Below are 23251 nucleotides of genomic sequence, written 5' to 3' on the forward strand. Positions count from 1 at the left end.
TCTACATTAGAAATTGCTGCAGCCATGCATGTGTTCATACATATATTTTCTAGGCTAAGGCTTCAATGTATGTTTCCCATTGAGCCTTGAATCCTTTATTTTTCCCTTTGTTTTTATTTAATCATATCTAAAAAATCTTCTTATTAGGATTGTAATATCAATTTTGACCATATTTCTCTAACTCATAATATGAAGCTGCAAAAAAAACAAACAAACAAAAAAAAAAACGAAATTAACATGAGCAGGAGATGAACAAGTAAGAGTGAAGGCTGAAGGACAGACTTTGAGGAGGAGAGAGAGTGAGGGAGAGAGCTGGAACATTGCCTGTCACGGCACAAAATGTGTTGGCAGCCAATCTCAGATAGCTTCACACTGACTGACAGCTGGCGCGGCCTGTCAGGCCCTCGACGCCGCAGCTGCATGGTAGATCATGGTCGATTTGGATCCTTTTAAGCATTTGTCTGTCCATATCAGTGCCTGTGTGTGTGTGTGTGTGTGTGTGTGTGTGTGTGTGTGTGTGTGTGTGTGTGTGTGTGTGTGTGTGTGTGTGTGTGTGTCCAAGTTCACAATGGTAAATCTGTCATTGTGAAAAATATTTAGAAGTTTAAAGGCAAAGAATGATATGGATGTCTGTAATCTACTAGTGAAATAATAAGGCAGAGTACAAAGGGCATACATAATTACAGCAACACACACACACACACACACACACACACACACACATACACACACACTTCATGAAAACCATGACTGAAGCACATTAAGATGATGTGGCAGAATCACTCAATGAGCGAACTGATGAAGTGTAAATCTATCAATGCTTTACACACTCAATTTCACCCATTTGAGCGTATATATGTGCGTGTGCATGTATGTGTGCATAACTCTTATTTTCCACTCCTCACCCTTTCAGTGACTGATTCTGCATGCTTTCCATAAACACACACATAACTTCTCCACACTGTATTTACCCTGATCCTCATTCAGACCATTTATCTGCCATGATGGTTACACAAACCAACAAATATGTGTGCATAATCCTTCTAATCCATCCTGCTCTCCCTGTGAATGTCTTCTAGGCCTTTCCATGGGGTCTGTCTAACTGCCAGTGTGGTGAAGAGGGAAATGAGCAAGGCTTTACAAGCTGAGCCCACCCGGGGCTTTAATTAGAATGAAATCACTGGAATGAGCTTTGGCTACAAGCGGTCGCATCAACCTAACCCTCTGAAGTAAATAAGGTCTGTTTACTGTTGCAAATGAGCTTTGTGTATTATTTTACATTTAGAACAAAAGAACCCATGTATGTGTCTTTTGTTATTATAAAGCTGATGAATACTAAGCTACAAAACAGCAACATATAAATATCATTAATTTCTCTCCATCCTTCCAACTAATTCTTGGCTAAACTCGCCCTCTGCCCTCTCTGCACTGTTCCCACCATCATTAAAACACTCACAACCAACCTCTTCATTCACATGAGCCCTCTGTGCAAAAATCACTCTCCTTATTCCTCATTGACATGACTGTAATGAGCTTTGATTGACTGCGAGGGGGCAAAATATGGAGCATGCCCTGCTTCCCATGCAGCGAAATGGAAGCTGGTGCTGATTAGAGCTCCTGGTTGTGAGGGTGGGAAACCCCTCTATTTTGAGTAGGATAGGGGGGCGGGGGTTGGTGTGGGCTGGGTCAGAGCGGAGCATTCTATGGATGTGAAAGAGCTCTTTTAATCTAATTGGTGTGTGTCTGTGTTAATCAAAATTAAACACACACAAGCTCATCAGACTGCATGTGTGTGTGCAGATCGTCCTCTTGAGGGTACGTGTGTGTGTGTGTGTGTGTGTATGTGTGTGTGTGTGTGTCAAGAGGCAGAGAGATGACGCACGGTGCGGGGGCAAGTGAACAGCAGATGCTCCCATTAATTAGATGTAATGATCGCACAAGTAATAACTAAGAGGGTTGACTAGAGGAAGAGTTGATTAATCTATGAGTGCTGGCTAATTAATGCATTAGACTACATGGTACGAAGCCAGGCCTGTGAATCTGTCAGTGAATCACATTGTCAGTTTATTCAAGCAGGACACGTCAATCTGTAGCTACAGAGAATTCAGGAAGCCTCTTGGTCACTCTCACTTCGTGTCTCACAAACAGCTCGGTCTATTGCTGCAACTCGTCGACGCCGTCCTCAACTGACGCATGAACAAAAACTAAAATGTGCACTGTCAGGGCCCTGTGCTGGTAATTCTCAAGACTTACCTTCTGTTTCCGCCTCTCCTTCCTCTTGTCCTCCGTGTCCTGCAGCATCTTCTCTCTCCACAGGTCAAAGAAGTAGGATGGATTGGTGTAGAACTTAAGACCCTCCTTCCCATCGTCCCTGTGGACGGACAAAAGGAAACTCATTACATTTTGCTTGGTATTCTGGAGATGTAGTTCTCTTCCTTCAAAGACGCTAAATTACAACCAAATAAAAACATACATGTTGTGAAAAAAATTAACTAATAACTAAAAACCTTTGGGTGATAATGATTAGTGAAATTAATTTAGTGGAAAATGAATCTGCAGCTGTTTTGATAAATAAATGCTCTTGTTATTTTTAAAGCAATAATGCCAAACATTTGCTGTCTCAGCTCCTAAAATATGAATATTTGCTGCTGTTCTTTACATCATAGTAAGCTGAGTATCTTTGGATTTTGGACTGTTGGTCGAACAAGACAAGGCATTTGAAGATATCACCACCAGGTATTTAGAACTATTAATATTTTATGGAGAAAAACCATTTACAGTATGTTAGTTTTCATATTTCACATTTGAAGACATTTGAAGGGTAACGTCATCTTTCCTCTTTATTATACCTATTGGTTACTTTGTCAGTTAAAATGAATGAAGCAGACTGACAGCTGTAAAATATGGACAACTGAGAAACTGGGAGTAAAGGCCTTGTTTGATAATAATCAGGTTTCTTTTCCTGACTCCTGTCCTTGCCTGTCTTAGTCTGCTTTCCTTCATAAAATCATATCTGTTTACCCTTTGTCATGAATAATAGCTAGTGTCCTGCTTTATCATTCATTCCCTCTGAACTCTGCTCTGTTCTCTTTCCTCCTTGCTTTCATTACAGAGACCTTTGTGGTTGGCGCTCACTGGAGGGAACGGCGCCATGATGATGGGGAGGGAAACGAAAAAAAGATGCAGGTAGTTATCACATCAAAGAAAGTTATCTTGACAATGAAATGATCAAGCAGAAATGCCCACACATGCTGTCCGGAAATGTCATTTCATACCAACATGGGCATAAGCCTCGCTGATGTCATTCTCTTCCTTCGACAGTTTTTAAACGTCTTTCTTTCCATGTACATTATTTAAAACAGATTGATGTATGCAATAAATCAGAGGTCTGTCAAAGGCCGCAGCATTGGGACCCAATTATATTCAAATTTGCTTATTTTGTGAATAAAGCTGTACAGAAGCTGCCAGATCTGTTTGATTAATCACCTTTCTAAGTACTCCGGAGTAGGGCAGTTATTTTTATAACTTCTTTTTTACAGCTTTAACCATTATAGAAAAATTTAATTTAGTTCTTAGTTCCTCCAATGGAACTGCAAATGAATGCAAAATGGAAAAAATCTCAGTTGCTAAAGTCCAAAAATCTGAGTCACAGATCAACACAATATTATATTTTCCATGTGCAAACACACACATATCACCTATAAGCAACATCTAGCTTCCCATTGAAATGTAGAACAAGTTTAACAAATTTCCCAAAAGTTTCCAAAAGAACAGGCAAATAAATCTGTGTGAGTTGAGCGTATAGAGATAAACAACTGGTGATGCTAATTCTCCTATTTAAACAACCTCTCTCTTTATATACAGTTTCTGCAAATGAGTAAGGATAAACTCTTTAGTTGTGCGGTGCAAATTTTTAACAGCATCTCCCTCAGAAGACAAACAGTTTTTCATGAGTGTTTATCTGCACGTAAAAGGACGTTTCAAGTCTGCCTTTAAACTTCAAAATAATACAAAGAAATATTTGATGCATCCGGACCATTCAGTGGTTTAAATTCAACTTTGAACCCCAACTTGAACTCGTGTGCAGCTGCCCTCATCCAGTGTCTGCGATGCTTTGGGAGGCAATTATTTGGTGATGACACCGATAAGAGCAAGAACACAGAGCATGAAAAAGAAAAGCTTCAAAAGACAGGAGTGGAAAGTTTAATGGTATGCAACACAACAAAGGGAAGAAAACTGAATTAAATAATGGGAAAAGGCAAGGGTGGACAGACAACCACTGTAGTGTGTGTGTGTGTGTGTGTGTGTGTGTGTGTGTGTGTGTGTGTGTGTGTGTGTGTGTGGGCTGTGGGTAGTATTCAAGCGTTCAAGTGTGTAAATGATTATGCATGGTGTGTATATTTGAGGTGTGTGTTTGTGTGTGTGCTCGATCCCAGGGAGCCTCCTGGTGTGATGTGCTGTGATGTGAGGGGAGGAGATACAATAGGAAAGAGAGGAGAAAAAAAAATTCGAAGAGAGAGTAAAAGCAAAAGAAGGCGTGAGGATGTAAGATGGGGAGAGAATGAATGGCAAAGCAAGTGAAAAGATCAAAGTACAGTATCTTAAATTATGAATCATAAGAATGAAACCATCACCCATGATAATCCCAATCAGCCATTCAGTGCTGATGAACAAAATCAGCTCTGGGATCAGAACTGCATGGAGTGGAAACTAAAATTCATTCACTCATTGAAGAAGAAACAGCAAAGTGAGCAGAATATGTCACATTATGACCTTTTCTTTTTAATCCAGTGATGATTTGCTGTGCTTGTTCTTCTTCAACGGTCTCTGGCAGAATATAAGTTAGAGCTGAAACATTTAATCATTTAATTGACTGACAGAAATTTAATTGCAACAAATTAATTGTTTCAAAAGTCTCAAAAAATTAGCTGGTTCTGCTTTTCTGAAATGTGAATATTTCCCACTTTTCTGTCTTACAAAAGTAGGTATGTAAATATCTTTGGGTTTTGGACATTTCAACAGGGATGGTACAATCTTAACCATAGTCCGATAATCCTATTGTCAGCTTTTGAAAATGCCCATAGACGATATGATTGTCTAGAAGCATACATTTGATGGTGCAGTATTGTAAGCTGCTGCTGAGCAGTTAACAATTTAATAATTTAAAACATCACCAATATACCTTTGTTGAAAAGAAATATGCATAATTGGATATGTTCTTGTGTGTCGTGCGCAATGGGCTTTTGGACGTGTGTATTGCAAAGCTATGGCATTATTGTGAGCTATTGCAATGCATTTGTATTACTGAGTTTCTGTGTTTTATAGACCTTGTTATTGTTGTTGTTGTTTTGGTCTGTGTTGTAGTAGCACTGTTGTAGGCCTATGTTGTATCTGTATGGAGAGACACCGAATATGAATTTTTACAAAATAAGTTTCAACATGTATTTGCAAAAACGCTTCGTTACAATCAGTCGATCAGAGAGTGTGTGCAGGCATGTTGCAAGCATCAGTTATATGTGGTTATATACGTTAAACTGTGGCAGGCAAATTCAGCTTAGTATTAATTTAATTCTACATATAATAAGTTATTATATCAATGGGAAAACAAGTCAAATATCGCCTTGAAATTTGAAAAGGCGTGACCAATCGGCGATTGTTCTGATGATCGTCGATCACGGATATCATCGTCCGTCGCCCACACCTGCCTTTTGGTTGGTTGAGGCCATGTCAAAGCCCAGAGGTTAAAAACATGCCCACAACAGATTTAAATACCACAGCCTACACCTGCATCTGTCTCCGTACAGTGCATGAGTATGTGTCTAAACACACACACAGAAAGTAAAGAGATTGCGTTTGGCCTGAAACCTTCTTCAGGTGGCTCGGTCAGGATGACAGTATGAGCCAGAGAAGGGTCATGTAAGATGCTGGAGGTGGGAAAAAAACGAAGTGAGAGTAGGGAAAAAAAAGAGTGAGAAACCAGCAGGGTGAGAAAGCAGAGAAATAAAAGTGGGGGGGGGGTGCTGGCCAGCAGAGCTTTTTATGGATTATTCATCTTCAGATGACTCCTTCTATCGCTCTGCTCGCCCGGCTCAACCTCAAGAGCCAAGAGAGACGCCTGGTGTGAAAAAGGCACAAGTATGCCTGTAATAATATAACCAAACACATCTGGGTGCTCTCAGAGATGCACTAAAAAGGCTTTTGTATTGCCTCCGTATGGTGCACTACTGTCAAGAGGTCGAATAAAAGCCAGAATTTAAGGCCATTTAGGTATTTTTTTGTTAAAACAGTGGGGAGCAATCATTCTTTCTTTGTGTGTATCAATAACATACTAATGTGTTCACTTTTCCCATCTCCAAGACAAGAGATTGGAAAAGGGCTAATGTATGTGAGGGTCAGTGTAGTTAGCATCATGCTGGGCTGCTACTCAGTCATTCAGTCAACTTGCAGTTGCAGTGACATGAGGTTTCTCTTTTCAAAATATCACAATGTAATTTTAACATAAAGAAAATATGTTGCTAACACATTTGTTTTCTTAACCACTACACCACTGAGTGAGGTTCTTAAAATGTCTCAGCACAGCCGTAGATTCAAAGTTCTTTGCAGTAACTTAAAGTCAGTGACTGGAGTCAGACCTGTAGGGCGTGAGGATGTTGAGGGGCGGCGGCTGCTCGCAGGTCTGGAAGGTCTCCTGCAGTGGGATGGGCAGCGACGTGCGGTCGAACAGCTGCTGGTCCTGAATAGTGGAACTCCTGAAAGCCTTTCTCATGGTAATATCCTGAAGAGACACTGAGGGAAGGATGGGAGGATGGAGAGGGAGGGGAAGACAGAGGGGAAGATGAGAAGTCATTGTTATTTCGTCAGGTTCCCTGTGGAATATGTGATAAATGTACACTATGTGTGCGAGGTGTGTAATGGATACGGAGGACGAAAGTTATGCTTGTTGCTCCCTGGTTGTATGCTCCCTTGGCTCACATACACTTCCACCTACACACTCTCATTTTCTCCCATGTCTCTGATGAAGGCAATGATTAGCATTTGACTCCATCTCATCATTATCGCAATCAAAACCGACACTGACATCATCACTCAAACAGTCGCAATCATCATTACGGAGCACTAAACCTATTAGAAACCACTAATCACCCTCCCTTGGGCTCACATTACATTGGTGTCCTAATTGGCTGATTTCAATTTCCCCCAAAGCAAATCAACACATGACAGCTGAGCTAAGTTAAGCTAAGATAAGTTGGGCAGGACTAAGGTCATCTGTCAGAGGCTGTGGGACTAATTGTCCTTCTTTCATACAAGAACGACATTTTTGGAATAATGGGAGGAAATCAATGCTGCACGGCTGAAGCTTTTCAGAAGAACAGGTTGGAGAAATGGCTGAGGGGGAAGAGGAAAAACAACTATGCTAACCCTCAATCTGGTCAGGCCAAGTTAAAAACGGCATGGTCTTGGAAAGACATCCAGAGCGTTGCAACCAGATCTGAATTATACATGAGGGAGTGACAAATGGATACACTTTACTGCTGCCCAGGGGAAGACTGAAGAAAAGTCATGTGGCATACAGAAAAAGTATTGTTATAGTCCTCTGTTATTAGCTTTTTAACCGAACAAAAAACAATATGACGCCACAGAATCTAACACCAACCTATAACCTACAGGAAGTACTGTAGAGCTCCTTAAAACCAAGCAAAGAAAACAACATTTGCCTTAATGAAACAAACAAACAAATAAAGCAATTTTACTGTATAAAAAGCCCAGAAAGAACCATATAGAGCAACCTGGTCCTCTACATTGCAGCAATACAGCTTGATAATGACTTCTATACACTCTCAGAGGTGGGTTTTTTTTTTTTTTGGGGGGGGGGCGGCAGCCACCCGAGGCACTGAAGTATCATCATTAACAAACACTATCAGGGAGCCAAGGTTTGGTAAGTAACGCTCTGGGAGAGAGAAGTAAGGCCAGAGAATGCAAGAGGGAGCTAATAAAACTGCATGGACACAACAGAGGTAGGGTAATGGAAACAGGGGACGGACAGAGACCGAGAGAAAAGGCTCTGACAATAAAACAAAGAGTAGGAGCTGACATAAAAAGAGACATTCACAAGAAACGCAGACGAGGAAATGGCAAGCAGAGGGAAGGGAATCTGAAGAGCAGAGGGACAGATAGATGAAGAGACGATAAAACTAACATGGAAACATGCAAATAAAGAGGCAGGAGTGGTGTAGAAGAGCACAAGAGAGATGGCGAAAACACATAAAAACATGTAGTATGATTTCTATGAGAAAAACAGACAGGCATGAGTTAGGTATCCCATGAGGAGCGCAGTAACCCGAGCAGAGCCAGCGGGTTGATTTGGCTTCACAGACAACACAAGGGGGGAAACTCTGGCAGCCATTTAGACACACAGACAAACACAGAGTGTATACAGCATATTGTTCTGCGTTAAACAGAAATAACCACAAGAGGAAACTGAGGGTGGTCCCTCTGTTTTCTTGTGTCCTCCTGCTTCTATCAGTCATTAAAATCAACAGAGCACAAGTGGTATGAAGTGTTTTTAAACAGTGATTTATGTCCATGTTAAATTTGACTGTGAGTCTGAGAACAACTGAGCTGAGGGTCACAATGATTGGCAGGCTCATCCCACACCTCTGATACTGGTGGTATTCATCATTTTTAGTGCTACATTTTCTATTCAGTCCTGGGATTTACTGCTGTAGAGTTATAAATATTTGCCCACAGTACTTGTTCCATATGCATTTTTTCTTCTTCTCAATTTTCACTAAGACTCACATTTCAGTGGATTTTTTTTCACTCATCGGCCATTGTGAGAAGCTCTGACAGCTTTATCTATGTCTTCCTGTTTTGCACCAGTGGACAATCCCTCTTTGGGCCATAAGGCATAACAGGAGATTTCAAACCTGGCCGTTTGTATTATAAAATGTAGTGTACAGGCTGGTAGAAACGGTAATTATCTTCAGCCACAGCCTCCCTTTTTTTTCTTTATTTAGTGTTGTTGAGGAATTAGCAAGGTTTCTCAAAGTAATACTAAGCAACACAGACATTGCTACAATGATGGTTGAGAAACAAGTTGTCAGAGCAGGTTGTAAACAAGAATACAGTTTGGTTTTTAGATTATCTACTGTAAATGGAGATAAAATGGAAACGTTAAGGGACCTGAAATATCGGGTTACACAAGAACAGTGTGTGTAATTATGGTAAGAATGGTATTTACGGTATTTAGAAAGGTATGTTTTCTTATCCAAATAAGTTTGACTCATCTATCGGTTGCTTTAAAACCTGTATCATTGCTGCTTGTGTTTCTTGCCCAATCTTCCTTTTTAGTGATGCTGCAGTGTCTCAAATCTCGGCAGTTACCTTGTGAGTGCATTCTTACTATTACCAATATGAACGATAGCCCAACTACAACAATAATACCCAGGAGCTACTTTAGGAGCTACTTCAGGGTAACATAACAAACTTCAGGTCCTAGACCAGAGACAGAGAGAGGTGACTAATGAACAGAAGGGCAGAAATCAAAACCATAGCAACAGTTGCACGACAATTTCATTGTCCACAGTGATCTCAGAGGAGAGGAATGTCAGGGATAAGTAATGGTGAGATCTAAAAAGTTGAAGTAGATTTTTCCCCAAGCTAAGGGATGAAGATATGGAAAAGGAGATATGAACTTTAAAGTGATGATTCTTTTTGATGGTTTAGTGTAACCCTAACTCTAACCCTGTAGGGCATTAAACATTTTACCTTGCCCCCTTGCCACAGGAAGGTCAAGAGTCAAGGTCAGCATAAACTACAGGAAAGTGCTCTCCTTTACTCACTACTTACAAATCATACAGGACAGAGCTATAGATTATAATGCTGTACAGACATAACCCCATATCGGGTCCAGGGGTAGCCACTGGCCAACCGGTGCGTGTCAATTTGGTGTTGCTGAATGCTGTATGTTGAGCAAGAGCACAGTGCCCTGCTGCCCCAGTGCATTTAGGGAGAGCAGAGGGCTGTCAGATGGTGTGACAAGTACGTGCAGAAGTGACAAACAAGAGAGAGCCAGTGCAGAAGTGTGTGTCAGGATGTATTTGATGCAGAGTGAGACGACTTTAAACCTCTGCCAAGCAACACTCAGCCCTGAGAGAGGCACACTGCACTAATCAATGCGGGCAGAAACACAGAAGGCACGCATACAAACGCACACACACACACACACACGCACACAGAGTGGATCAGTCAAACACACACAGATGGATATCTTAACATGATGTTCTACATCCTAATTACAAAATGTCATTTATTCAGCCGAGCTACCAATTACACCCATTTAGTGAAGACATTTAGCTAATGAGAAAAATGTGAGTGTATGTGTTTGTGAGAGAATGAGTGAGTTAGTGAGGCACTGCGAGGGTGTGTGCATGTGTGCGTACGAGTGTGTGTGTCAGGTCGAGCAGCACCAGGTGCAGCAGCAGCCTCTGATCTTAGCCTGTGAAGCTCCTTATCAGTAAGCGAACGGTGGATAGTTTATCTCTCTCTCTCATATCTTTCTCTCAGACAGATAGCATCTCGCAAAAACACCCTCAACCAAAGGTGAGGAAGTTCTTGTCACTCACACGCACCCCTACCCTCTTCTCCTTCAGCTCCCCTCAAAATTTTCAGGAAAACAGTTTTCCCTCTTTCCATCCCCTCGCTCATAGAGATGCAGTCCTACACATGGAAGATAAGAAAAGGCACAGGCCGAGCTGTCTTTTAGCATGCACACATGGCTCGTTCTCCTGTTGTACTTCAATGCAAATGTTGCCCTATATTTCCCCTCCTGCGCACATCTCCCTGCAGCCCTGATTTGCTCTTACCTCTCTCTGACTCTGGCTTTCCTCCTCTTTCAAACCCTCCTTTCTTTTGCTTATAAGCTTGTTTATTGTTTGTCCTCTGTAAAAATACATAAAGTTTATGCCAACCATCTGAAATTATTATTTGGAAATTTTATTAGTATTCACTAATGTGTTATGAGTTATTGTGTAGAGATATTTTTGAACTGTCACAACTCTCCACAGCTGCATAATTGTTGGAGTCCGTGCGGCATAAATTTTCCCATGTCCCCTTTTTTTGCCAAATGGTGACACAGGCCATGAAGACACATCTGATTGTGTGCGTAAATAGGAGTGGGTGACATAGATAAAATCCTCTATTGTGATATCAATATATTCTGTGACATAGCCAATTTTTATTACAGTGGTTCAATTGAGAAACTTATAACTTATAAAACTCTGGTGTAATGGAACATTTAAATACCTGACAAATCAAGGTACTTTATCACGTCAATATAAAAATAGCATAAAATACAGCATTGCCATAAAATAGTCCTACTTGCTGATCTGCCCAAAGACACTGAAGGTATCATTTCTTCAAAAAAAATGCTTCTATCTACATTCTCAACCATTAGAGCATTTTATGTTTGCATTTCAATTGGCATTTTAGTCAACTTAATGCTTTACTGTCTTTGTACTTTTTTATTGCAGCTATTCTTATAATTTATACTGTAGCACTGAAAACATTTTTCTTTCCCTGTATACTGAGTATTGTAAATGGAGACAATGAAAAGAAATGAGACCTTTAACAGAGTGTTGACCTTGAAAAAGAGTGTTTTATTTAAATTACCCATCTCCTCGCCTAAACCTGTGCGTAGGCAGAGTGTGTAACTAGCACATTAAAACACTGACTCTCATCTGAACATACATTTCTGCTGGGAATCTCTGGGATGTATATATACCTGTAAACATGATCATTTGAAATGTTAAATGCTTTTAAGCAAATGACTCATCCTTCCACTCCAGACTCCAGTCACAGATAGTGAACGACAAATATAGGGCTTCACAGAGAAGCAGAAAGTTTAGATATGTTTATACCTTTTTTAATTTTATTAAAATATCTTTATATATATTGTATGCACATGCATTTCTTTTTTTTTTTACATAACAGAAAGACATACAATACTACAGTGGAACAAAACAACTGACAGATTTTTCTTATTGTTCTAGATTCATATTTTGACCTTCTAAAGAAGGAGAGAGAAATAGACAAAAGGAAAAAAAATCATCCCAAGTGGGTGTTAGGTATTGATGATTTTTTAGGGCCTAGACAGAAAGCAGGTGGAGTGGGGTAGTGGGGGGAGGGGGGGTGAGAGTGGGTCGGCATCATCCACCGGAGGGAGAGGTGCGCAGTACTGGGGGGGGTCTGTGGTGGAAGGTGTTTGGTGTGTTTGTTTTGTTACAGTCCAGTGATACAGGATGCACATTGTGTTTTTAGCTGTCAAGCAGGTAAAGCTCATTTGAATAGATTTAATAGATGAAGAGTGAGATAAAGATAAGCATGTAACAAGTGCCAGAAAAAAAGAGTCAAGGAGAGTTAACAAGAAATAAAAAGATGAAAACTAAAGAAAACAGAGCAACTGTTTGCCAGCTGGCAACAGACGAATAAGAAGAATATGGAATAGAAAGACAACAGAGAGACCCAGAAGGACTAATAGAAAAGGAAGGGGGACAGAGAGAGACTATGAAGTACATAAAGAAACAGTTAGAGGCCAGAGGGACTCAGGGTGGCTTTGTGGCTCTCCATAATGGCCTGCAGCCAGTGCTGTGATATAACGGTGCCATTAAATAGGGGATACAGGCCATTAGTTTGGCTGGCTAGAGTGATAGGGGAAAGAGAACCTGACAGCACACAAATAGCATCCACACAAGATGGAGGGGGAACAGAGATCAATCAGAAAGATGAGAGAGGGCTGGGGAGGACAACACAGATAGAGGAGGTGTTTGGGGGGGTGGGTGGGGTGGGTGAAGGCCTAAAGGGCGAAGTAAGGAACGATACCCTTTAAAGGCTTAAGGGTGAGTGGGGTGTGCATGGGCAAGGTCAGGTGAGTGTGTGTGTGTGTGTGTGTGTGTGTGTGTATGAGACTGAGTGTGCATAAATTCATGTGATAAAGCACTTTTGACCTCAACCACTGCACCACCAGTGACACTGCCTTACATCACTCTGGCCATCTCTCCATCTCACATCTCTGTGACCTTCAGCTAAACATCGTTCATGTCGTCCACCATCTCACATTCTGTGCCCTTATCCTCCAGACAGGTAAAACATAATTCACTTTAGTGTGTCTTTTGACACCATCTTCGAATCCTGTGAAACTACCACTGTGTAGTATCTGTGGAGGTGACCAAACAGAGCTGTAGCTGTGCAGAGCCTGCATGAGGATTAGGAGGTACAGTACACCCTGACTGATTTTTATACCTGATCACCACACAGTGTTTCTGAAGTGTGAAGGGAAGTTTATATTTAGTTCTTGGGTGTAAAAACACCGGTGTACCTGTCATGGTTAGGTTAAAAGCATAAATGTGTAGGATCACATCTGTGAACATTTATTTCTATCTAGAGGGAACAAATTATGCAACCAAATCTTATATTACATGTGGTGGAAAGAGACATTTTTCAATACACTAAATGTTAACTAAATATCTGCTTAAGTTTATTATGTATACTGCTGGAAATCTTGTTTGACACCTTTTGTTGAACCATTGTAAAAGTTGGCACACAGTGGGAAGAAAAACCCTTTAGAATAACCTCATCTTTCAGTTAATTGTTCGTAAAATATGATCTGATCTGATCTTCATCGAAGTCATGATTATACACAAACCCAATGTGCTTGAGCAAATGACACACAAACAATTGAACTTTCAGCTCAGGCAAATCGTTAGGATGCGTGTTGTGAACAGCTCTCTTCAGGTCATTCAACAGCATCTCTACTGGATTAAGGTCTGGGCTCTGACTGGGCCACTCCAGAAGGTGGATTCTCTTTGTTTAAAGTCAGGCAGTTCTGTTGTAGATTTACTTTTATGTTCATTGTCCTGCTACCCCACCCAGCTTCTACTGAGCTTTAATCTGGCAGACAGCCACAGAGACATTATCCTGTAAGATACCTTTATATTGTCTATGGCAGTCTATTCATCGCAGGGAATTCATTTCTCCCAATGATGTGGAGCTGTTGAGGCACAGAGGCAGCAAAGCCCCAAGTCATGACGCTCCCTCCATTGTGTTTCAATGTTGGGATGATGTTTTCATGTTGGTATGCAGTGCCCTTTTCCCAATAGCATTGTGGAGTGTGAAGCTGCTCTTTGGCAAACTTTAGCTGCACAATGATGTTTTATTGAAAAGCAGCAGCTTTCTCTATGGTGTCCTGCCACCATGCTCCATGCAACCATGCACCATGATTTGCGTATGGTAGACCCATGAACAGAGATGTTAACCACGTCCAGTGATTCCTTTAAGCCTTTAGTTGTCACTCTGAGGTTCTTTTTTTTTATTTTATTTTTCTATCTTAACTGAGCATCCTGCTTTTGAGTCATCTTAGCTGGACACCCACTTCTCGGGAGAGTAGCCACAGAACTGACTCACCTCCATTTATAGACAGTTTGACTGTGGACTGATGAATATCTAAACTCTTTAAAATGACTCATTCAGTATGGACGAGAACAATACAATGATTATCATTAGTTAAAATTGATCGTATTTCTTCATAACTGTAACTTTGATGAAGCTCTCACCATACACTGACAAGTCACAACATTAAGACCAGTTACCTGTTTTAATGTTGTGGCCGATCGGTGCATTGTTATTGGCATGTAGGCTTAAAAAAACAGTGAGCATGATAAATACAGTATCAGCTAATATTAGCCTTGCCTAAGTGTCGTAGCTTACAATACAGTATGTGCACTCACATACCCATCAGTCACAACATTAAAGCCAAGTACCTGTTTTAATGTTGTGGCTGATCGGTGTATTTTAAGACAACTGTTTACATAATGCAGGTAATTCCAAAGGGTTCACTTCTTGCCACTGACTACTGCTATTTAAATTTAGCTTCATTCATCTCTGCAGCTGCATTTTTAATCATAATTTATTACAGTGATCACTGCACGAATTACGGATACATCAATTGAAATTCAAAAGGAAAAGTCTTAATAGATCATGATGAATGGCAAACACAGGAGAAGTGCATTGACAAAGATGAACAGTGATCACAAGCAGACACTCACCATTAGTACATGAGAGAAGCTTCAATGGATATTACAGCCTTGGTTTCATCAAAGGTGTTTATACTGCAGGGCTGTTTGTAATAATATTACATTACATAATAAGGGGGCTCTCCGTGACACCTTTATTGTTATTGTTATGCATATATATGTGAGTAAGTAATTTTAGGACAATACAGTTACAGCTCTTCCATACTGCTTACTCATGTGTGAATTTGCTCTAAATTAAACAGGAACAATGATGATGATCGCTGTTTTGTTAAACTGTTCTGTACCAAAATTCTCATCCTGGTTCATATTTTCATTCAAGTGAATGATGAGTTTCATTTTACAAAAATGAGTCATATTGGTCACATCGATATCAAATAAATTCAGTATTAATCCAGTTAACTGCTATATAACAAGATAAATTTTAAATTGATGCTACAACCATGAATATTTTAATAAATATCGACAATTATACAAAGATAATGCAGTGATAATTACTGCAATATTCATTTTACACATCGTCCATCATGAAAAAGTTAATGTCAGATATAAACCATAATGTAGCTGTGAATCAGAAACCATCTCTGCAGCAATTTTGCTTCCAAGTTGTAACGTTTTGATCCACATTTTCAGGCCGGTTGGACAGAGTGTAATCAGTCAACGGGTCCCCAAATTTTAATGGGTCATTAAGGGTTTTAAAGGGCTTCAAAGAAGCTTGTGAGGGGTTCTGAGGACAGTATCTGTGAAATTCTTATTTTGTCCTCATTCTTTCTCCTCCATCCTGCCCGACCCCCATCCTCCAATCGTCATCCCTCCACAGTCCTGATTTATGGCCCCATCCCTGCCTGCACTCATTCCCCTCTCTTTCACGCTTCTCAGGCCGACCACAGATGTACACAGACACTTACGAGGCAAGTCATATGCTTGTGCTAAAAGCGTAGACTTTGCACAGCTGTGTACAGTGGTGTGTGTTACAGAGCGTGAGGGTAAAGAGGGCTGGGATGAAGGGGGGGCATTAACAGGAAACAAACCCCTCCCACGACTGTCCATCTTTCTCATCCCCACCGCTACACTACCCCGCCATTATGATCACTTGATTTCTCTAATCTTTAATGAATAATTGGCGAGGGAGGAAAGTGGAGCAAAGTGCAGGTTCTTCCATTTACAAGACAACTTCATTCGGTCTTAAATGTGCGCGGAGGAGTTGAACTGAGTGGAAAATCCGTGTAACCTGCAGAGGAGGCCATTTCAACCTGGCCCAGAAAAATTCTGCGGTACAATCCTTTTACACTCCACTGCTTTTGCTGCAGTGCCCTGTATTATGCACCCATCCCTCTTTCCTTCCATCTTTCTTACTGTCCTCCTTAGCCTCCAACTCCACTCCACCACCCCCCCCCACCCGCCACCCGCCACCCCCACCACCACCACCACACAACTGCAACTGAGCTGATCCTTATCCACTGTCTCTCGGGCAAATACTTAAGGCTAAAGCAGGAAATTCACTCTTATTTATGGAGGGAGATAAAGCCGAGGACCACATGCACACACCCACATACACTCACAATCTGTGTCCAAACACCGGATCGTCGCATGATTATGAACAAGTAGCCTTTTGCAAACACAATAAAAAGACTGGCTTTGTTGTTGTTTGGGTATTTACCAAAGTTCGTAGATGTGTATCTAATGAGATAAATGTTAATATCTTATTCTCTGCAGGGTAGGTTGTGAGCCCTGTGTGTGTCACTGTGTTTGACCTTCAACCTCTGCAAGATAATATGAACTCACTTACCAGAAGAAAACCCAGCACACCAGACTTCCACAATTAGATCACAATTATTCAATTAGCACGGCTGCAGTATATAGACAGGGTGAAGAGAGAGAGTGAAGAGAAGAGGGGGAAGCGCTGGAGTAGAGAGGAGGAAGAGGAAGCAGGAAATGAGATGAGAGGTAATGTGAAAAAAAGGTGCAAACCAATTCAGGGGGTGAATGTAGAGGAGATTTTATCACATGAGGAAAGGGGAGGTGGAAAAAAAAATGGAGCGCAGACCAAAAAGGAAGATTAGGATGAACAATCTGTGAGTAATCTGCGGTTGCAAGGGTCCGTTCTCGACTGTGTTAAAAACAGAAACCCATTATTCAGCAAAAACTAAGAAACAATTCACTGCTTTGTAAAAAGGTATCAAAGCCTGCGCTTGTATGCACAGAAGAGCCATAAGCGGCGACTACAGCCCAATGAGCATTTTACTGTCTCTGTGTCAGTGACAGGGAAGCAGTTAGAGTAGCATTGTGCAAAGCCGTAAACACATTGCTGGACCACAGAGAATCGATATGGCGCCTTGGAGCATGGAATTACACTGCTGTGATTCTCCCTCTTTTTACTTTGCATTGACTGCACTCTCCTCTAGCTATGCTACCCTGTCATCCTGCCTCCCCTCTTTCAGGATAACCTGGCTTACCTGACAGTCTCAACGATTATCGCATTCCTTTTACTTATTGCTCGGCACGGATACAGGCTGACCACAGATCCAACTTCTCCACACAAAGGAAAGGCCTTCCGTGGGGAGATGAGGATACAGGCAAAGTGAACCTCTGAATGTTTCTAATAGAGGCTGGTGTTTGTGCTATCGGGGGTGAAAAATGTCACCCATCATTTCTCTGCCTGTTCCTCTAATAACAGCCATTAACACTGGAGGGGAGGACATCACACAGCTCAAACCCACGCACACATCCAATTTGGCGGAGTAACAGACACACGGATGAAACAGGAGAGTTTAAGGTGTGAGTGAGGGAAAAGTTTATCAGAGAGGGAGAGAGTGTAAGTGAGAGTGTGTGTGTGTGTGTGTGTGTGTGTGTGTGTGTGTGTGTGTGTGTGTGTGGTTACAGCACTCACATTCCTCCTCTTTGGGGTCCAGCTGTGTGACACTGATGGAGAGGCGGTCCACACGCTCTTGCAGGGAGTTGACCCGGAAGGAGAAGGAGTGCGCCTCGTTGAACAGCTCTCCGAACAGGTCTTCTGCATATTTACCTGCACACACATACAAGAAAACAAACACTGGTAAACGTTGCCACAAAACACTTACACTGAAATATATTTTACACTCAACTATAATAACCAACAAAGTGTTAAAATGAAAAAAAAAAAAAAGATCCAGCAATAATGAGAAAATGTGTTAATTGTCTAAAGTAGATGATTAATGATAATGTTTATCAGTTTATCAGTACTCCCTGGAGATTTTCACATTCACATATTGAAGGTCTTAGTTATATTTCACATCAACTGACTCTGGGGGCTTACCTACTCTATAACATCTAAATCCTTTTGTTTTAAAAAGGAAAACTGAAATCCTTTGTCAAACACAATCATAGCAACTAGAAGTGATGGTCTTCTTCTATGTCAAGCAACATGGTTTTAAAAATGTGTGATAACTGATACCGAGTTGGAGAAATGCTGTGTCAGTTGTGATTGTAAATCCCCCGGGAAGCTGTTGTTGCAGGCTGACTGCTCTGATGGAGATGTGAGTGCTAGAGATGTTTTACCAGAGACAGGTGTGTGATACCAGAGTTAGAGGAAAAACAAAGTTACAGATTAAACTTAAGACGAAAACTGGAACATTTTAACTCAATTATCTGTAAAAAATTTCAAACCGGTTTATGATACCTCAGTATGCGTTCCAATTTCTGTCCTGCTAATTTCCATTATCAGACACCATTTCCTCCATGAACTGAATTAGACCTTTCAGCCTCTATAAATATGACACTACTGTAGCATATGAGTCACGACCATATGGCACAATATGTACTGTTTTCTCACCCTTGCCAACACAAAAGCTTTACATTGGAACTACCAAATATCGTGCAAATTAGGTGACTGCCAGTGAAGCATATGTATAGATTTGCTTTGTAAATAGTCATGAATGACAGACTTACACTTTCCACTGGAGAGTGGATTTTAGAAATCTGTCAACTGCAAATATGTCTAAATCGTCAAATCTGTCAGTAGTTCATTTGTTACTTTACCAAATGAACTATTACCATGATGTGCAGTATCTTTAATCATTCAATATTTATATTTTTTAATCAAAATATCCAAGCATTTAATTTATCCAGTTCATTGGATTTATTTTTGTTTTGTTTATTTATTTTTTTTATTTTTTTTGAAAAAATATGCTTCTATTTCACAATAAAATTTGCTTATTTATAGCTCTTTACTAGTTTATTAAACAGTTCATTACTAAATAAACCAAATTTCACAGTCTCCTCTCAAACTTTATTATCTCTTTGCAAAAATACACAATAATGAAAACTGATCTTGAGTGCTAAAGATTATTGAGCGCGTCAAAAAACAGTTTTCTGAATATTCTAATATTCAGATTCCTTCAATGTTCTTAATATTTCCAAGAAATAGGCAGAATGAGAACTGACTGATGAGTATGCATTAGTTGTGCCAGTCCATAGCAGCTGAAAGGTCGGCTGATCAACTTATGGGGAGCAGTGGTGTATATGTAGAGTATGTCTGCTGTGTGTCTCTATTTAAATAAGTGTGTGTGTATCTGTGTGTGTCCTTGTGCTACTGACTGAGGCTGCTGAGCTGGCGGATGACGTTGGCCAAGGAGATGTTAGTCACACACTCCAGCTCGTTCTTGATGTTTCTTGGCAGCACCGTGTGGCACAGGTGCCTGGGCTCGATGGTGCGCTTCACCAGCGGCATCCTTCTGCTGCAACACCACTAACTACAGGAGTCAGATGGAGGAGGACAGAACAGAGGAGGGGAAGGGAAAGAGGAAGGAGAAGTAACACAAGACAAAACTTCATTAGTACACCAATACTTGACATTGTGATTTTGCTGCTTACTACAACTGTGAACCCACGAAGAAGAGACAGAGAAAACACTTGTTTAACTGATTGTTTTGCTAATAACACCGGAATTATAGAGGGAGGCTGAGAAAGCCTTTAGTATAGGAGAGAGAAAGATGAAAGAAAAGATGAAACATGCTGTGGGTTGAGGGGTAAAAGGAGCGTGCAGAGATTGAATACAGTGTGAGGAGGTTGGTTAAACCGGATCCTGGAGAAATATAAAATACAGCAGAACAGCAGGGAAGAAATGTTTTGACATTGCTAACAGCCATGTTGCCTCATCTGTTTCACTGACTTAGCACTGTCTTTTCCTTTTCATCGTGCATAGCCAGGCTAACATACCTCAGCACTTTGTCTGCCCACTCAGCCATGCTAATGGCATTAAGGCTGCAGCGTGGGGCTTCTTAGGCCCAGTTCTCCTCCATTCACACCAATGGCAAAAACAAAACCACAGAGTCTGCAATAATCCAGAACCAGGCTATGTTTACAGAAATCATAAAAGGTGCACCTAATGTACCCATTTGCACTTAATACACCTTAACACCTCAAAAAGCCACAATAAACTGTTAACCAGTCAAAGAGCATGCGCCTAGGCTAGCTGCTTTGTAAGGCTGTGAATGTCAGCATGCTAACATGCTCACAATGACAATGCTAATATGAAGATGTATAATGTTTACCATGTTTACCATGTTCACCATCACAACCACCATTACAATAAATCCCAAGATGGACATAAATATTTGGACAAAACTTCATGCCAATTCATCCAATATCAGTCTGAACCAAAGTGGAGCACCTCCTGATTTTTCCATCCCGACAGCCAAGCCACTACTGGCATGGCAAAAAATGTCACATATAATTGCCAGTCATAACTTAAATATATATGAGAGTTTAGATGAACAAAAAAACATGAAAGCAACTTGATGATGAAGGTGAAACTGAAAGGTGAGAGCTGAGAAGACAGGAACACCATCCTCTGTCTCTCTGCTGTTAGCCTGGTTTTAATTAGAGGAAGCATGTGCATTGATGTGGAGATCAGGTGCTCAGACAGACTGAGTGATTGACTGAGCTTGACAATGATAAGGCCTCGTTAAAGCACTTTAATTGATGTCTGGTTCTTTCAATATCACGCCATATTCTTAGCAGTGTTGCCGTCACTGAGGAATAAACATGATTATTGACCATATCCATAAAAATGTAGGCCAAAGAAGGCTATTCTAGGAAGTGGCCCAGCTTGGGATGGTTAGAGGGGAGAGGGAGGGGAGTCCAGTAAAAGGCTTTGTTGAGGTGATTCATCTTGGAGGCAACTTAACTAGGGGCATCAGTTGCCATAAAAGGCAAGAATGAGATCACGCACCTCTCTCTAAGCCATAGTTAAAAGTGGTTTGAATGAGGTGTGAGGGTGATGTTACTGTGACACAAACCCAAACAGAGAGCCAAATCCCTTCCCATCCCCTAAAATAACAAGAAACCCTCTCTACTCTTCAGAGACTTTATTTCCTCACACAGTCTCTCCATCACCCACACACGTACGCTCTCTCTCCATTCCTTCCTGATTGGGAACCTTCTCTTGACCCAATGCACACTGACATTTTTCACAGCCTCTGGTGGTCTTAGTAAAAGAGGTTTAACCCCTGAGCTATCACTTTCCGAGGTGGAGATGTAAACGCAATTGTTACTGTGTTGACCTTTAACATACAGGCCCAACACTGCTTAATGTAAAATCTACTGTGGGATACCAAAGGACAATCTCAAATCAAAAATAGCAGAGACTTAAAGCTGGCTGTATCAATAATCTCCTCTAAACCTCAGCAAAAAAGGAAAAAAGCATATTTCCCAAAATTTCATACTTTTCCTTTAATAAATAAAACATCAACAATAAAAAAATACAAATTTTGTTGTTAATCTAATTTTCTTCAAATTGAGTTGCTGCTCCCTTTGCACAATCTTCATCCCAACTCCCTCTGAGCAAAAACATGCTCCTCTTCTAATGTTGATTTAATATCATGAATCAATACAGCATTTATTTAACTTCATTCATCTAATAGGTTTACTTTATGAGAACAGTAAGTGTTCTTGTATTTTGTACAGCATATCTCTGGGGTACAGACGTACAGACAAATAGGGAGGCAAACAAAAATTAAATCAGTCAATCATAACTCTGTTTATTTCTCTGCCATGCATGTACACTAGATTCTTTGACACAAACGCAGATACACACACTCACACATACACACACACACGATGACAAATGTATCTTGGGGGCAAGCTCATACTGTCTTTGTACCCCTCCCCCTGTGCTCATCTCTCCCTCTTCAAGGCTTCTCTCTTGTCTCATCTCCTCATAAAGGAATGTTTTGTCCTCTTAGCAACTTTCCTCCTACCGAGTGGGTCATGAGTTATTTCTTTAGATTTGTCTAAACTGGGAAATAAAAACAATGTTTTAGGGGGGAAGTGGAAGAAAGATGACACAGACAGAGAAACAACCATTTTAGGCGGTGGTGGGCGACAAATTGACTACACATTTAAAAGAATAATAGTAGCTTTATTTTCATATGACTTTATAGAAAACAAATATTTCATGGACGACAGAGAAACGCTGCCATAAGGAGGGGGGGGGGGGGGGGGGGGGGGGGTGATGGATTCAAAAACAAAGCAGCAGTAGATGAAAGGGAATTATCATTCACTCCAACCCTCAAAGCCACATAACATAAAAGCACATAGAAATGGGTGTTAAGTGATGATATTGATTCTGCAAACCTGGACTCCTCAGGGTGGGCTTTTCAAATAGCAGAGATGCTGACAGTTTCCTCTATTGATCTCAGATGGAGATTTACGAATGATTTAAAATTGCCATGCTGAAATTCAAGTGGTTCTGTGTTTCAAAGTCATCCACAAAATCATGAAGTCAGTTATGAAATTTGCCTCTCTTTTATTAAGTGACTGCTGTATCCTCTACACTTGTGTTATGGGGTCATTTTAGTTTGTGCTCCACTTTCATCCCTGTTTTGGTCCCTGTTGTGGATCTAGCTTGTGAAAGCAACGTTAAGAGGTTATTGGAAAAAAACAAACTAAGGATGACATCTATTTCCTTTACATTATAATAGGCTCATTTACATCTTCTTGATATTTGTTGTCACAGCATTAGTGAGTAAACAGTGTTAACTTGCCTTTCCTTTCAAAAAAATTCCTCTGTCTCAGGACACAGCACGTACGCACAGCATGTGCGTGATAAATGACTGCAGCATACATTTGCTGCTTCGCTGATTGGACATAAGTTAACTCAACACTGCTATCCACAGGAGGAAAGG

At 40.8% G+C, this 23251-nt stretch overlaps 1 protein-coding gene across 3 annotated transcripts in view; it reads right to left on the reverse strand.

The window, feature by feature from the left end:
• wasf1 (WAS protein family member 1) overlaps window positions 1–23251 on the reverse strand; it is a 56516-nt gene that overhangs the window by 15034 nt on the left and 18231 nt on the right. For all 3 annotated transcript variants that reach the window (XM_022768944.1, XM_022768953.1, XM_022768936.1), the window contains 4 exons: window positions 19662–19816; window positions 17977–18111; window positions 6633–6786; window positions 2254–2371 (listed from right to left, as the gene is read on the reverse strand). In XM_022768944.1, coding sequence (XP_022624665.1) covers window positions 2254–2371; window positions 6633–6786; window positions 17977–18111; window positions 19662–19794 — 540 coding nt within the window. In that variant the 5' untranslated portion in view covers window positions 19795–19816. The remainder of the gene's footprint in view (window positions 1–2253; window positions 2372–6632; window positions 6787–17976; window positions 18112–19661; window positions 19817–23251) is intronic.

Source organism: Seriola dumerili, unplaced genomic scaffold, assembly GCF_002260705.1.
Source record: "Seriola dumerili isolate Sdu_G_001 unplaced genomic scaffold, Sdu_1.0 BDQW01000025.1, whole genome shotgun sequence".
NCBI classification, from domain to species: domain Eukaryota; kingdom Metazoa; phylum Chordata; class Actinopteri; order Carangiformes; family Carangidae; genus Seriola; species Seriola dumerili.